Here is a 17,620-nt window from a genome sequence, read left to right as displayed (position 1 = left end):
CCATTATGTCTCCAACCTCAACTGTTACCTCTCTCCTCCTCTCATCTACTTACAGAGGCCTGCTTACTGTTTCTTGGATGCTCTGGACACACCCCCCTCTCATGGACATTGCATGTCTGATTTTTGGACTGAGATTTGTACTGCAACATGAACATATTTCTAGTTTCAAAGATTTTAAAATCTAGAATCTACCTCCAGAAATCAGAGGAAAAAACCCCCAAACTCCCAGCAGCTGTAAATGGCATAATAAGTAAACCATAAAAGCCAAGCTGATATATTGAATAATGTTTTCTACTTCATATCAACCTATTTGAATGCAAATGCACAGTTGAAAGCAGCTTCATAGGTTTCTGTCATTTTTAGGGTGTCATGTTAACAGAAAATAATAACAATGTATCAATTGTTTTCTTAACCATATTATCCAATGACTTGAGCAGAAATGAGTTAGAGGTGATAGTCATTCACTGAGTTTTGTAATTCAACAATTTTTATGGTGTTTTCTCTGTTCTACTTTCTGGGCCAGATGCTGGGGATATAATAAATAAAGCATAATTCTACTGAGGGAGACAGGAAGAAGGAGGACAGAGAATTAGAAACCAGGTCATGAGTTCTGTACTCAAGCTAAGCCCAGGGCACTGAGGGAAAGCAATGAAGGCATGGCAAGCAGGCCTGGGGTTCAGAGGAAGGTCAGGGTAAAGACCTTTCATGAGGTCACAGGACTCATGGTTGTTGAGGTCTATATTCTAACTCAAGCTGTGCTAACTTCAAGGCATCTGCTCTCAACCACGTGAGTGTGGGCTTTAGATGGAAAAATATTCAGGTAATAGTTATGTAATTTATCCTATAATAGAATCAGAGGAGGAACTTAATTTGGATTGTTTACTTCTCTAAGATGTGATTACTTCATGAAAGACCATATAGAATCTAATGCCCAAGCTGCATTATTTCTCATATGTGTCTCAGCTCCATTCCTGGTAACAGGAATGTAGTGGGAATGTCTGAGTATATATATTTTTACTTTTCTTACTGATACTTTTATTTAGACAATTAGAAATTCTGATGCAATTTTAAGAAAGAACAGAGAGGGGCCAGCCCAGTGGCGCAGCAGTTAAGTGTGCACATTCTGCTTCGGCGGCTCAGGGTTCACTGGTTTGGATCCTGGTTACGGACCTTGCACCACTTGGCAAACCATGCTGTGGTAGGTGTCCCACATATGAAGTGGAGGAAGATGGGCATGGATGTAATCTCAGGCCCAGTCTTCCTTAGCAAAAAGAGAATTGGCAGCAGCTGTTGGCTCAGAGCTAATCTTCCTCAAAAAAAAAAAAAAGAGAAAGAACAGAGAGACAGATCCCAAGTTAATCTGTTTCCCCCAATGATCATTTCACAGTCTATACGTATATCAAAATATTGTTGTACTTATATATATATGCCATTTTTATTTTTCAAATACACTACAATAGAGCTGGAAAAAAAGCCCCAGAACAATTCCAATGTGATAAAATTGTCTGAGTGTATTTCGATTCTGATTTCTTTATTTCTTCCAAGACTGTATTGAAGAAGCAATAAACACCTCTCCAGCTAACAATTTGATTTCTCTACTTTCTTTCATAACATGAAACCTATCTTTTCACATTATTATTGCATGCTGATCAGAATCTTCAAAAGTCATGTGTTATCTTGGTAGAAATATCAAAATTATTTAGAAATCCTTTACGCAATACAGTTTACTTGATGGACAAACATTTTCAAAGGTGGTGAGGAGGAGTGAGCAACCAGTCTATCTCTCATCAGAAGGCACAAATCTTCTCTTCAGTCTCCTCATGGCTGACATCATCTCCTGGTTCCTCAGAGTGTAGATTAAAGGGTTCAGCAGAGGGGGGATGACAGTGAGGGTGACGGAGATGGGCTTATCAGTGGGGAGGGCAGTGAAGGGCCGGGCATAGACATAGATGCAGGGCACAAAGTGCAGGGTCACCACAGTGATGTGTGCGGTGCAGGTGGAGATGGCTTTCCTCTTGCCCTCCCCTGCCTGAGACCTCAGCATCATTAGGATGACTGTGTAGGACACAAGCAGGAAGATAAACCACAATGTGGTGAGCAGTCCAGTATTGGATATCATCAGCAGCTCAAGCATAAAAATGTCAGTACAGACGAGTTTGAGGACCTGGGGGACATCACAGTAGAAAGTGTCAAGAACATTGGGTCCACAGAAGGGGAGGGGCAGCAAAAGGGCAATCTGTACGATGGAGTGGACAAAGCCCCCCACCCACGAGGCCACTATTAACCCAATGCAACGGCCTCTACTCATGATGGTCACGTAGTGCAGGGGCTTGGAGATGGCCACATACCGATCTAAGGCCATCAGTGACAAAGAAAATACATCCACCCCTCCAATGAGGTGGAAGAAAAACATCTGAGTGAAGCAGCCATTGAAGGAGATGGTCTTTCTCTGTGACAGAAGGTCCACCAGAACCTTGGGAGCTGTGATGGAGGAAAAGCAGATGTCGGCAACAGACAAATTCCGGAGCAAAAAATACATGGGGGTGTGAAGGCGAGATTCACAGGTCACCGTGACCGTGATGAGGAGGTTTCCCAGCAGAGTTGTCACATACACCCAAAGCAGGAAAAGAAATAAGACCCAGTTCAGTTCTTGATTCTGGGTTAGGCCAAGGAAAATAAATTCTTTGACCCTGGTACAGTTTTTCAGCTCCATAGAGTCATTTTCTTTGTCTCACTTTTGTTTCAAGCTATTTCATTTGAAAAGACTTGGCTCTTTATTTCGTTTTCTTCCTGAGCACTAAGAATGAAATTCAGAATCTTCTTCATGTGATTGTGGTGTTTGCAATTTGTTGAGTTGTCCAAATTTTTAAGATTTCAATCAGTTTGGTGATCAAATCAAAATATAACATGAAAAGTCATTCAATATTTCTTTACCTATAAAACTATTTTTGAAGAGAATAAGCATTTATGTTAAGAAGTGATGTTTACATTGCACATTTTAGTTAATTAGTTTATTTTCATTTGTAAACTGTATTATTTTTTATGTATTACTCACAAATTGATTGAATGTCAGGAACTGTCTGAAGCATAAATACAAAGATTAGTAAAACATGGTTCCAGGCACTGTAGAGTCATAGTCTACAAGTTTAATATTCATATGAGCAAACTCTGTGTTGCACTTCAACAGGGTTTTGTCTTGCTAAAAAAAAAGATATCACTCTTTCTCATTGCGACGTTGATGTCACATGGGTCAGTTTCCTTGCTGTTGACTGTGTTGTGTTGAATTTCTTAAAATTGCAACCTATTGTTCCATGTATGTAACTTGTCATAGTGATTACCTTATACTAATCAGATTATTTGCTTAATAAGTATTTTAAAATATTTAAAATTTACTATTGGGAAACACATTGAAACCATATGTAAATCCAAATCTCAAAGAATATTTTTAATTCCTTTTATTGTGATAAAAACACTTAAACACGAGAGCTACCCTCTTAACAAATTTTTGAGTGCACAATACAGTATAGCCATAGAGCTGTACAGCAATTCTCTAAAACTTATTCATTTTGCATAACTGATGTGATCCTTGCTTGAATGTGGGGGAGAGAGTGAAGACAGTGACTCACTTCTGAGAGGTGGTGCATACACAGTATCAACCTCACTCTCCTCTGCCTCTTTCCCTTTGTGATTCAAAGCCAAGAGAGTAGAGGCATCACACAGCAGGTAGCGATGTACACATCTTTAGAATAACGCCTATTTTTTATAAGCTCTTATTGATCATTCTCAGGAAATTTTATAATTACTATTTACTCCACCTTACACTTAGAAAGTGAACATTTATTGCAGTGTTCGAATGTATATGAACAAATGAGATCACATTGCCAAAGTGGTTACAGCCTAGCAAAAGTGGATGATTTGCATAAATTGATGAACATAATGCATGGTAAAATGTAAAATGTCAAGAGAAAAGTAGAGGTAGATTTGGGTGAGATAGGAGCGAACCTAGGAGATATGACTTCCAGCAGTAACAAAAGCTACTACTTTTTGAGTGTTTACTGTGTGTGAATAATTATGAAATGCTGATTTATTGAATTTTCACCACCATCTTTTAGGAAGTATTAATGTTATTCTTTTTTTTCACATGGAATATGTTATGCATCTATGTTTGGCTGAAACAAAGGGGAAGATGGAAAAAAGGATGGAAGGAACAGTGTTTTGTTTCCCCCTTCAATCTTATTTATATGGGGTCTAATTTTGCATAACAAGAGTATTTGGTAAAGCCTGTTTGAAGATAAGAATTTCACAGAAAGGGGCTCCAGAAAACCAATAAATGTTGACCTTAGACTGAGGCTGCCTCATCAATAAGCAACTCAAAGGATCATAGCAAATGGGTGATGCCTTCTCTCACACTGAATGGACCACATTTCTGAATCCCTCTTAACACATCACCTCTCTTCCAATAGTTAACACCCACCTTTGTTGTTTCTGTCACTGAGAAGATCATCTTGTCTCTGAAGCATTTAATATACCTGGAAAATATCAAAGTCAAACTATTTATGTGTAATCAATAACGACATCTCAATGTCACTATCCATAACTTTAACTTTAGCTAAAGCTTAACATCTTTACCTAATACCTTTGATTCTGAAACTCCAACTGCTGATTGTATGTTAGTACGTACAGAGCAGAACAGAACACTGGTAATGTTAATTTGGAAAATATTGTTTCTGAAGGTAGAGCCTTTTGGAAGACTAGATATCTTAGTGTCTTTATTCTTCTCTCAGGAGAGAAAGGGCAGATTCAAAGAATCACATCTTCTTGAACTTCCGGTGTCCCTGTCTTATGTGCAAATCCCTCAGCCTCAGGCTTAATATAAGAATTGCAAAGGGAATAATATTGGACAAGGAAGCAAAAGTCAAGTGCCTGATTCAGCTTTTGATGATGAAGTTTCATCGGGAGTTATTAGGAAGTTACTGAGACATGCACATGTGTAAACACACATACACACACACAGACGGACACATTTTGATTAGTATCCAAACTACTTAGAGTCAGTAGAGGAAATCTATCTGCTTATCCATAGCTGAATCAGAACTTTGTTAAAGCATGCCACATGCTGTGCCTGAGAGTACCAGGGTCCAGTTTTCATGGCTTGTGAGGCTCAAAGGACACTATATATAAATGAGCTTCAATTAGATTGCCAAAAAAATAGTAGAGAACTGGACCTCAAATCCTTTGCTACCACTCCAGTTTCTAATTACACACAGAATTGTTATAGTCCCCTGATGTTGCTACAAGTCTCCACATGTAGAGAAACATGACTTAGATGACTTTGGGGAGTGCACATTTTTCCTGTTTTCCAACACTTTACTCATATGGAATCTCTCAATTTGGATTACCACTAGATAAGTATGTTAGTAAACCTGTCTACAAAATCACAATAGTTATTTAAGATTAACTCAGATTATTGAATGGTTTGATCCTATGTAGAATGCACTTCCACTGTTTGCAGAATGCTGATGGGTTTGGATTTACCTGCTTTTCCATCTTGTTTTAGTACATTAAACTAGTCTACACAGATTTAAAACTGCTTGAAACACGTTGTGTGTTTTAGGTGGGTAATTCCTTCTCCCCCCAGCTTTACTGAGATATAATTGGCATATATCATTGAGTGTGTTTAAGGTATACAATGTGTTGATTTAATACATTTTTGTGTGCGAAGAAGATTGGACCTGAGCTAACATCTGCCAATCCTCTCATTTTGCTTGAGGAAGATTGTTGCTGAGCTAGCATTTGTGCCAATCCTCCTCTGTTTTGTAAACAGGATGCCTCTACAGTATGGCTTGATGAGCTGTGTGTAGGTCTGCACCCAGGATCTGAACCTGCAACTCCAGGCTGCCCAAGCAGAGCGTTCAAAGTTTACCACTGCATCACTGGATGCCCTGATTTGGTACATTTTTAAATGGAAAATGATTATCATCTTAGTGTTAGCTAACACTTTCATCACCTCACTGTTCTTTTTGGTGGTGAGATCATTTAAGATATACTCTCTTAGCAACTTTCAAGTATTGTTACCACAGTGTTAACTATAATCACTATCTGTACATTAGATCTTGAAAACTTACTCATCTTATAACCTGAGTTTGTATACTTTGACCAACATCTCCTCACTTCTCCCACTCCCCAGGACCTAGTAACTTCCATTCCCTCTACTCTGTTCCTATGAGTTCAGATTTTTAGATTCCATGTATATATGTGGTCATACAGTATTTGTCTTTATCTGATTTCGTTTACTTTGCATAATGCCCTCAAGGTCTATCCATGTTGTTGCAAATGGAAGGATTTTCTATTTTTTATGACTGACTACATCTTCTTTATCCATCTATCCATTGATGGACATATAGATTGTTATTATATCTTGAATATTGTGAATAATGCTGCAATGATCATAGAAGTGCTGATACCTCTTCAGGATCTTTAATTTCATTTCCTTTGGACATATACCCAGAGATGGGATTGCTGGATCATATGGTAGTCCTATTTTTATTTTTTTCAGAAACCTCTATAGTGTTTCCCGTAGTGGTTGTGCCAACGTATATTTCTACTAACAGTGCACAAGGGTTTTCTTTCCTCCATGTCCTCATCAACACTTGTTATCTCTTGTCTTTTTGATGATAACCATTCAAACAGGTGTGAAGTGATATCTCATTGTGGTTTCGATTTGCATTTCTCTCATGCTTAGTGATGTTGAGGACCTTTGCATGTGCCTATTAAATTTGAATGTCTTGTTTGAAATAATATTCAGTTCCTCTGTCCCTTTTTGAATCTGATTGTGTATTTTTTTGATATTGAGTTTATTCGTTCTTTACATATTTTATCTGATATGTAATTTGCAAATATTTTTTCCCTTTCTGTAGCTAGTCTTTTCATTTGTTGATTGTTTCTTTGGTTGTGCAGAAGATTTTAGTTTGATGTGGTGTCATTTATTATTTTTGCTTTTGTTGCCTGTGCTTTTGTTATCATATCCAAATAATTGTTGGCAAGACCAATGTCAGGGAGCTTTTCCACTGTTTCTTCTTCTGGGAGCTTCATGGTTTCAGGTCTTATGTTTAAATCTTTAATCCATTTCAAGTAATTTTTGTGAGTTGTGTAAGATAGAGGGCTGATTTCTTTATTATGTATGTCGTTATCCAGTTTTCCCAGGATCATTTATTGAAGAAAGTATCGTTTCTCCATTGTATATTCTTGGCTGCTTTGTTGTAAATTAACTGACTGTATATGCATGAGTTTATTTCTGGGCTCTTGATTCTGTTTCATTGGTCTGTATGTATGTTTTTATGCCAGAATTCTACTGTTTTGTAGTATATAGTTTGAAATCATAAGTGTGATGCCTCCAGCTTTGTTCTTCTTTCTCAGGATTGCCTTTTCTATTTCTGTGAAAAATGCTATTGGAATTTTGATAGGGATTGCATTGAATTTGTAGATGTCTTTGAGTAGCATGGACCTTTTACAATATTAATTCTTCTAATCCATGAGCATGGAATATCTTTGCATTTATATATATCTTCTTCAATTTCTTTCATCAGTGTCTTATGGTTTTCAGTGAACAGATCTTTCATCTCCTTGGTTAAATTTCTTTCTAGGTATGCTATTCCTTTGCTGCAATTGTAAGTGACATTGTTTTATTAATTTCTTTTTCTCATAGTTCATTGTTAGTGTATAGAGATGATTAACTTTTTGTCTTTGATGATTTTCAATTTTGCTACAATATGAGTATATGTGGATTACTTTTTATGTATTCTGTCATGATATGTTGTGAATCTGAGAATTTGTATTTTTCATTAGTTGTGGAAATTTCTCAGTTATATCTCATAAAATAGTGACTCTTCCTCCTCATTTTTTCTTCCTGAAACTCATGTCACATATATCATTAATTGAACTAGTTTGTTTTCTTTTCCATGTCTCCTAACCACCGTTCTCAGGTATTCTATCACGTATTCCATCACGTATATGATCCATTTCTGGGAGTTTCTTCAGTTCTTTATAGTTTTCATCCCTAGAAGTTCTGTTTTATCTTTTTACAAATCTCCTTCTTTTCTTTTATCACCTTGTTTCTTGCTCATGTTTTAAAAATATCTCCTTTAAATTTTTTTCTTTTAGCTTTAATATTTATATTATATTATATATCTGGTTATGCCAGTAGTCAAAGTCCTTGAGAGCCTGATTGTGTTTTGGTTGTGTCTTTTGATTCTTGCTAATAAGGACTTGTTTCTTCATGCTTTTTCTGTTTTGAATTATGAATTTATGCTGAGCTATTTATGTGTAAATCTTGGAAGGCTTGGGTTCAGCGTGCATTCCTTCAGAGAGGGCAAATATTTGTTTCTTTTGGGCATCATAGGGCATTACTAACACTGCATCACTCTTAGTTAATTTTTCACTTTGGGGCTTCCCATTCCATGTAGCCATTACAAAATTGAACCCCAAACTCGCACCAGGGTTTTCAATTGTCAGAAGAGATTATCTTTATTCCACTCAAAGCCCAGATTGAGGCAGATAAGTTTTACTCTTATCTTCTTTGCTGGTCGGTGGATTTTTTTTTCCAGTTTACCCTTTCACTGATGGAGGAGTATTCAATTTTCTGGTTTCCTGCCCTCTATCTGCTTTTGGTCCTGAGCCTTTCCCTTCCTTTCCTGTGAGTCTTGACATACACTTAAGTGGATGTTTGCTAGAAGCACTTCTATTGTGTGTGAGTGTTTAAACCAGGACTTTATTTCAGTATATGTGGTCTTTCATATTGCCTGAAATAGCTCTATTACATTTTCTCCGTGGATATCAGTGGTGTGTAGGAAACCAATGTTGTATGCAATTTGATTTAATGTGTGAGCGCCTAATTGAATTCTTTTACTATCATCAATAGTTTTTCAGTGAATTCCTTTATATTATTTAGAGAACATATTTTCAATAACTGGGAATAACTTTTTCCTCCAGCTTTCCAAAACTTATATACTTTCTTATTTTTTTCTTGTGTTTTTGAAGTGTAAGTGAATTCAAGTTTAAAGATTAATATTAGTGGTGATGATGTGCATCAATGTGTAGTCATGGATAATAATGGAAATTATTTTAATCTTTAATCATTAGGTATAATGTTTACTATATGGTTCTTGTAGATATTCTTTATCTTTATTCCTTATCTTCTCTATCTTATTTGATAAAGAATAAAGATGTTCTTTATCAAGATATGTTTTTTCTTCAGTTCCTGAGCTGTTAGGTGCTTTTTTTCCACAAGGATGTGGGTTAAATTGTATTGAATATCTTCTGCAACACTTAGATAATCACATTGTTTATCCTTTTAATCTATTATTTTGGGAACAATATTACTGCTGAATATTAATATAATGATAATATTAATATTCAGCATTATTTCTTTTTGAATTTCTGGAATAAACACTTCTCACTAATTATTTGACATTGCTGTATTTCATTGCTATGTAATTTGTTAATATTGTATAAGATCTTTATGTCTTTGTTCAAAGATGTGATTTTTGTGTGTACATTTATTAGATGTGTGATATTATTAGGTATATTTGATGCTAACATCTAGCTTGCAGATATAGTTATGCTGTCCATATATAGTATTAAGAGCTTTCTAAAATTCGTAAGAAAATTGAAAGTTACTGGCTCCTTAAATATTTATTGGAAATCACCCACAACAAATTTGAGCCTGATGCCTTTTTAAATGGTCTGTCTTTGACAACCTTTTCAATTCTTTTATAATTATTGATCTGTTAAGATTGTTTTCCCTTCCTTTTAGTCCATTTTCATAACCTATATTCCATGAAAATTAGATGCTCCATTCTATCCGGTAAATTTTAAAAATTACATTTCTATGAACTGAGACTTTACTTCTCTTTTTTAGTTGGCTGTGAGTCCGTAGAGTGCATTTGTTTTCATGTTCAATCAGAAAAGTGTAACTCTTGAATGTGCCTGGATCATTGGAAAAAAAAGGAGGGTGTCTAGAAGGGAGTATCTTATCAGGTTCCCATAAGATAAGTATTTTCATGGCTTCCAAAATAAGGAATTGTAGCAGTAGCATCTTTGCTCCCCTACAGTGAAGAAAAATAGGATTTTCAAACTTTCTTTTAATACCAAGAAAATGATGAACTGCACATAAAAAATGTAATGTGTTGTCAATGATCAGAATTTGATTATAAAAACATCTGTTTTGTACTAGTGAGTTGATTGCAGTCTTACGTGTTCCTAAAACATGTGCTTGACAAAATAACACTTGTTTCCTTTTTTTTTTGTTTTTTTATTCTTCTTTTAAAAATTTTATTGAGGTCATAATAGTTTATAACATTGAGAAATTTCAGTTGTACATTATTATTTGTCACTCACCATATATATGTGGCCCTTTACCCAATATGCCCACCCCAAAACCCCTTCCTCTCTGGTAACCACTAAACTATTCTCTTTGTCTTTGTTTTTTTTTCATCTTCCACATATAAGTGAAATCATACGGTGCTTATCTTTTTCTGTCTGGCTTATTTTGCTTAACATAATACCTTCAACTTCCATCCATTTTGTTGTAAATGGGATGATTTTGTCTTTTTTATGGCCGAGTAGTATTCCATTATATATATATATACCCACACACCACATCTATCTATATATATACACCGCATCTTCTTTATTCATTCTTCCATAGAAGGGCACTTGGGTTACTTCCACATCTTGGCTATTGTGAATAATTCTGAAATGAACATAGGGGTGCATAAGTTGCTTTGAATTGTTGATTTCAAGTTTGTTGGATAAATATCCAGTTGTGGGATAACTGGGTCTTATGGCATTTCTATTGTTTAAATTTTTTGAGATGTCTCTATACCATTTTCTGTAGTGGCTGCACCAGTTTGCATTCCCATCAGCAGTGTGTGAGGGTCCCCTTTTCTCCACAACCTCTCCAACATTTGTTGTTTTTGTCTTGGTAATTGTAGCCATTCTAACAGGTGTAAGGCGATATATCATTGTAGTTTTGATTGCATTTCCCTGATGACTAGCGATGTTGAACATCTTTTCATATTTCTGTTAGGCCATTGTACATCTTGTTTGGAAAATGTCTGTTCATATGCTCTGCCCATTTTTTGATTGGGATTTTTGGTGTTGTTGTTGAGTTGTTTGAGTTCTTTATATATTTTAGAGATTAACCACTTGTCAGACATACGATTTGCAAATATTTTCTCCCAGTTGGTGGGTTGTCTTTTCTTTTTGTTCATGGTTTCCTTTGCCTTTCCGAAGTTCTTCAGTCTGATGAAGTACCGTTTGTTTGTTTTTTTTCTTTTGTTTCCCCTCCCCGATTAGACACAGTATTCGAAAAGGTACTTCTAAGACGGATGTCAAAGAGTGTACTGCCTATGTTTTCTTCTAGGAGTTTTATGGTTTCATGTCTTACTTTCAAGTCTTTAATCCACTTTGAGTTAATTTTTACCTAGAGACCAGTGTAAAAGTAATGGTCTACTTTCATTCTTTGGTATGTGGCTGTCCAGTTTTCCCAACGCCATTTGTTGAAGAGAATTTCCTTTCTCCATTATATGTTCTTAGCTCCTTTGTCAAAGATCAGCTGTGCATAGAAGTGTGGTTTTATTTCTGCACTTTCAATTCTGTTCCATTGATCTTGTGTCTGTTTTTGTACTGGTGCTATGCTGTTTTGATTACTATAGTTTTGTAGTGGATTTTGAAGTCAGGGATTGTGATGTCTCCAGCTTTGTGCTTTTTTCTAAGGATTGCTTTAGCTATTCTGGGTCTTTTGTTCCTCCATATGAATTTTAGGATCCTTTGTTCTATTTCCATGAAGAATGTCATTGGGGTTCTGATTGGGATTGCATTGAATCTGTATATTGCTTTAGGTAATATCGACATTTTAACCATGTTTATTCTTGATCCATGTGCGTGGACTATCATTGCATTTCTTTATGTCATCATTGATTTCTTTCAATAATGTCTTATAATTCTCAGTGTATAGGTCTTTCACCTCCTTGGTTAAATTTATTCCTAGATATTTTACTCTTTTTGTTGCGATTGTAAATGGGATTGCATTCATGAGTTCTCTGTGTGTTAGTTCATTATTAGAGTATAGAAATGCACTGGTTTTCATAAATTGATTTTGTACCCTGCAACTTTGCTCTAGTTGTTGATTATTTTGAATAGTTTTCTGATAGATTCTTTAGAGTTTCCTATATATAAAATCATGTCATCTGCAAACAGCAAGAGTTTCACTTCTCTCTTTCCAGTGTGGATACCTTTCATTTCTTTTTCTTGCCTAGTTGCTCTGGCCAAACCCTCCGGTACTATGTTGAATAAGAGTGGTGAGAGTGGGCACGCTTGTCTTGTTCCTGTTCTCAGAGGGATAGTATTCATTTTTTCAGCAGAGTTTGATGTTGGCTGTGGGTTTGTCATATATGGCCTTTATTATGTTGAAGTACTTTCCTTCTATATCCATTTTGTTGAGAGTGTTTTTTTTAAATCATAAATGGATGTTGGATCTTGTCAAATGCTTCCTCTGCAACTATTGAGATGATCATGTGATTTTTATTCCTCATTTTGTTAATGTGGTGTATCACATTGACTGATCTGCAGATGTTGAACAATGCCTATGTCCCTGGTATAAATTCAACCTCATCATGGTCTATGATCCTTTTAATGTATTGCTGTTTTTGGTTTGTCATTATTTAGTTGAGACTTTTTGTGCCTATGTTCATCAGTGATATTGGCCTGTAATTTTCTTTCTTTGTGTTGTCCTTCTCTGGCTTTGGGATCAGGGTGATGTTGGCCTTGTAAAATGTGTTACGAAGTGTTCAGTCTTCTTCAATTATTTGAAATAATTTGAGAAGGCTAGGTACTAAATCTTCTTTGAATGTTTGATAGAATTCTCCAGAGAAGCCATGTGGTCCTGGACTTTTATTTTTTGGCATTTTTTTGATTGCTGTTTCTATCTCTTTGCTTGTGATTGGTCTATTCAGATTCTCTATTTATTCTTGGTTCAGTTTTGGAGGAAGTATGAGTGTAAGAATTTATTCATGTCTTCTATGTTATCCAATTTGTTGGTACATAGTTTCATAGTATTCTCTTATAATCCTTTGTATTTCTGCGGTATCCATTGTAATTTCTCCTCTTTAATTTTTAATTTTATTTATTTGAGCCTTCTCTCTTTTTTTCTTAGTGAGTCTTGCTACAGATTTGTCAGTTTTATTTCTCTCCTCAAGGAACCAACTCTTAGTTTCATTGATCCTTTCTATTGTGTTTTTGGTTTCAATCTCAATTGTTCTTGCTCTAACTTTTATCATTTCCATCTTTCTGACTTTGGGATTTGTTTGTTCTTCTTTTTCTAGTTCTGTTAGGTATAGTTTATGATTATTTATTTGAGATTTTTCTTGTTTGTTAATGTGGGCCTGTATTGCTATGAATTTCCCTCTTTGAACTGCTTTTGTTGCATCTCAAGTGAGTTGGTGTGGTGTACTTCCATTTTCATTTGTCTCCAGATATTTTTTGACATCTCCTTTAATTTCTTCAATTATCCATTTGTTGTTCAGTAGCATGTTCTTTAGTCTCCACACATTTGTGTCTTTCCCAGCTTTTTACTTGGAGTTGATTTCTAATTTCATATCATTATGGTTGATATGGTTGGAAAATCTTCTTAAATCTATTGAGGTTTACTGTGTTTCCAAATATAGGCTCTATCTTTGAGAATGTTCCATGTGCACTTGAGAAGTATGTGTATTCTGCTGATTTTGGATGGAGTGTTATTTTTATATCTATTAGGTCCATCTTGTCTAGTTTTTCATTTAGTTCCACTATTTCCCTGTTGACTTTCTTTTTTCTATTTTATAATCTTTTTATGGCTTTCCATTCTTATTGCAGTAACATTGGTTTATAACATTATATAAATTTCACTTGTCCATCACTATATTTCAATTATTGTGTAGATTACATCATGTTCACCCCCCAAAGACTAATTACAATCCATCATCACACATATGTGCCTAATCACCGTCTAATGGAATTTCTGTATGGATGATCTATCCACTGGTGTATGTGTGGTGTTCAGGTCCCCTAATGTTATTGTGTTGCATTTAATATGTTGTTTTAGGTCAATTAATAGTTGCTTTACATACTTTGGTGCTCCTGTGTTAGGTGCGTATATATTTATAAGAGTTATGTCCTCTTGCTAGAGTTTCCCTTTTATCTTTATATAATGCCCCTTTTTGTCTCTCTGCCTTTTTTATCTTGAAGTCTGCTTTGTCTGACATAAGTAGGGCAACACCTGCTTTCTTTTGTGTGCCATTAGCTTGGAATATCATTTTCCATCCCTTCACTCTAGCTCATGTTTGTCTTTAGAGCTAAGGTGTGTTTCCTGGAGGCAGCCTACTGTTGGGTCTTGTTTTTTAATCCATCCAACCAAGCTGTGTCTTTTGATTGGAGAATTCAATCCATTTATATTTAGACTGATTTTTGATAGATGAGAGCTTAATTCTGCCGTTTTATTACTTGATTTACAATTTTTCTGTATTCCCCTTGTTTCTCATTCTGTGTATTTCAGACTATCAATTCAGTTTAGTGGCTCTCCAGGATGATTTTCTCGTTACTCATCCTTTATGTCTCTGTTCTGATTTTTTGTTTAGTGATTACCATGCAGTTTGTATAAAAGATCTTGAGTCTATTTTCTGATTGTCTCTTATCTCCTCAGTCCAAGCAGGTTCCATCCTTTCTTTTTCCCGTCTAACTTATTGTTGTCACAACTTATCCCATTTTGTATTATGAGTTTGTGGTTAAAATGAAGGGATTATGTTTATTCTTGATGATTTCCTTCCCTTTATCATTAGTTTTCTAATTAAGTGTTTGCTAATCTGTTCTGATAGCGAGTTGTAATTTTCTGATGTTGTCTGCCTATTATATCTCTTTCCTCAAGGCTTTGTAAGTGCTTTTTTTTTTTTTTTTCTAGATATGAGGGCCTTCTTGATAATTTCTTGTAGTGGAAGTCTTGTGGCCATGAACTCCTTCAGCTTTTGTTTATCTGGGAAAGTTTTTATTTCTCCATCATATCTGAAGGATATTTTCACTAGATAGAGTATGCTTGGCTGAAAGTTTTTGTCTTTCAGAATTTTGAATGTATCATTCCACTCTCTCCTAACCTGTAGGAGTTCTGCTGAGAAATCTTAAAGTTTGATAGGGGTTCCTTTGTAGGTTTTCTTCTTCCTTGCTTCCCTTAGTATTTTTTCTTTGTCATTGACTTTTGCCTGTTTTACTAATATATGTCTTGGAGGAGGTCTTCTTACATTGATGTAACTAGAAGTTTTAATAGCTTCTTTTACTTGTAGTTCCAGCTCCTTCCCCAGGTTTCAGAAGTTCTCAGCTATTATTTCTTTGATCAAGCTCTCTGCTCCATTCTCTCTCTCTTCTCCCTCTTAAATACCCATAATTCTTATGTTGCATTTTCTACTTGAGTTGAATATTTCTCAGAGAATTTCTTCATTTCTTTTTAGTCTTCATTGTCTCTCCTACTGCATCTGAGGAATTTCTATATTTTTATCCTCTAAATTGCTAATTCTGTCCTCCATAATATCAGCTCTGTTGTTTAAAGACTCCAGGTTTCTCTTTATCTTGTTCATTGTGTTTTACATCTCCAACATTTCTGATGCTTTTTTCTTTAATGTTCCAATCTCGTTTGTGCAGAATTCTCTCTGTTCATTAATTTTATTCCTGATTTCATTAATCTGTTTTCTGAGTTCTCTTGTAACTAATTGAATCTTTTTATGATAGCTATTTTGAATTCTCTGTCATTTAGATTGTAAGTTTCTGTGTCTTCTGGATTGATTTCTGGGTGTTTGTCTTTTCCTTCTTGTCTGGATTATATATACCTCTACATAATATTTGATGGGGTGGATTTGTCCCTTTGCATATTGATAGTATCTGGTGGCTGATTTCACCTGCTGCCACTTGGGAGGGAGGAGCTGTGTTTTCTGAACCTGCCGTGATCCACATCAGCTGTGTCTATCTGATCCCGAGCCATTCCTTGGGATTGCAGTGGCCCTGTAGGCTCCTCCACCAAAGATAAAGTGATCACATGCGGGTTCAGGGCTGCCACCACCTGCTCCCACAGTACTGCCATGACACACTCCCTCATTCTGGTCCACAGCAGTACTGTGGTTATTCACAGCAGCTGGAAGCTCATTCGCCTGGGTGTGCAGATCTACCACTGTCTCCTCCTTGGTCTCACGAGCCATTGTGCTTGGCTTCCTACTGGTTTTGAGCCTAAGCCACTTCCATGGTGGCACTGTGGGCTCTCTTGCTGGATGTGAAACCTATCACGTGGGGGATCAGGCCTGCCATCACCTGTTCCTACAGTCACACTGTGGTGCACTCCCACCCTTGGGGCCACAACGGTACTATGGGTGCTCCAGCAGGGGAAGAAGTTGTACACATGCAAAGGGCTGCTGGGTGGCCAGAGACTACTCACCTATCTCTGCAACCTTCCTGGTGGTAGTCCCTCAACCTTCAGATGTATAGCTGCATGGGTCTTTCAGACATCCTGTTGTACTGTTTCGGGAATTCTCCATTGATCAATGAATGTCCATTTAGTTTTGGTTCTAAGTGGGTGAGATAAAGGGAACAGCTCACTCCCCCATGTTGATGACATCACCTCTTCAAAACTTATTTACTTTTTCTCTGCCTCTCTTTGGAAGAGTGTTTGTGTGTGAGTGTGTGCTTGTGTGTATATGTGTATGTTGCAGGAAGTGATTACTTGGTACACTCATGTGTTACTTAACAATGGAGATGTGTTCTGTGAGACGCATTGTGAGTAGGCTGCATTCCTTTCTGAAGGTTCTAGGACAGAATCCACTATCTTCCTTTTTCTACTTTCTAAAGGCCATATTCCTTGGCTTGTGAATGCTTCCATCTTTAAAGCCACCAAGTCAAGTCAAGTACTCCTCACATTGCATTACCCTGACCTCCTCTTCTGTCTACCTTTTCCACTTTTAAGGGCCCTTGTGATTACATTGGGCCCACCCAGATAATCCAGGATAATCTCCCTATTTAAAGCTCAGCTCATTAGCAACCTTAATTTCATCTGCAACCTTAGTTTCCTTTTCCTTTGCCATATAATGTAACATACTCACAGATTTTGGGGATTAAGATCTGAATATCCTGGTCGGGGGTTAATCTGCCTACTACAAGCCCTTCTTATTCAGTTATTGTATTTGTTGGCAGTCATTCTGAAATATCCAAATTCTGAATGCTGAAAGATTTTTAGAAAGCCATTTGGTAGTAAAATCTTATCTGACCTGAACTAATTTTGTGGTAAAATTTGATCTGAATTAATGTGAGGCCATACACAATTTTTTAAATTGCTTTTGTGGGAATATTCATACATTTTCTTACAGAAATACTAAAATGTTTGGGTATCAGATGCTTCCCATGGGAGAAATGATGTAATATACAATACGTACACTGCACTATCAATCTAAAATCTAGAAATTCTAAATTCTGAAACCTATCTGTTCCCAATAAATCAAAATAAAAGAATGTGGTCTTGTATTATTATTCTTATCATAATAATTAGCATATAGTT

The 17,620-nt window shown here is 36.1% G+C and overlaps 2 protein-coding genes across 2 annotated transcripts in view; both read right to left on the bottom strand.

Moving 5' to 3' along the window:
* LOC138916885 (olfactory receptor 4D10-like) overlaps positions 1–16,805 on the bottom strand; it is a 40,842-nt gene extending 24,037 nt beyond the window's left edge. The window contains exons 1-2 of the mRNA XM_070230490.1: positions 16,508–16,805; positions 4,475–4,529 (exon numbers count right to left, since the gene is read on the bottom strand). The gene's annotated coding sequence lies outside the window, so the exon portion shown is untranslated. The remainder of the gene's footprint in view (positions 1–4,474; positions 4,530–16,507) is intronic.
* Positions 1,778–2,713, bottom strand: LOC138916886 (olfactory receptor 4D10-like). The gene has a single exon (XM_070230491.1). The coding sequence runs from the start codon at positions 2,711–2,713 to the stop codon at positions 1,778–1,780; it is 936 nt and encodes a 311-aa protein (XP_070086592.1).
* Positions 16,806–17,620: the final 815 nt, after the last annotated feature.

The sequence above is a fragment of the Equus caballus genome, chromosome 12, assembly GCF_041296265.1.
Source record: "Equus caballus isolate H_3958 breed thoroughbred chromosome 12, TB-T2T, whole genome shotgun sequence".
Lineage (NCBI taxonomy): Eukaryota > Metazoa > Chordata > Mammalia > Perissodactyla > Equidae > Equus > Equus caballus.
Note: the sequence above shows the minus strand (reverse complement) of the source record. Positions and strands in the feature narration are given on the sequence as shown.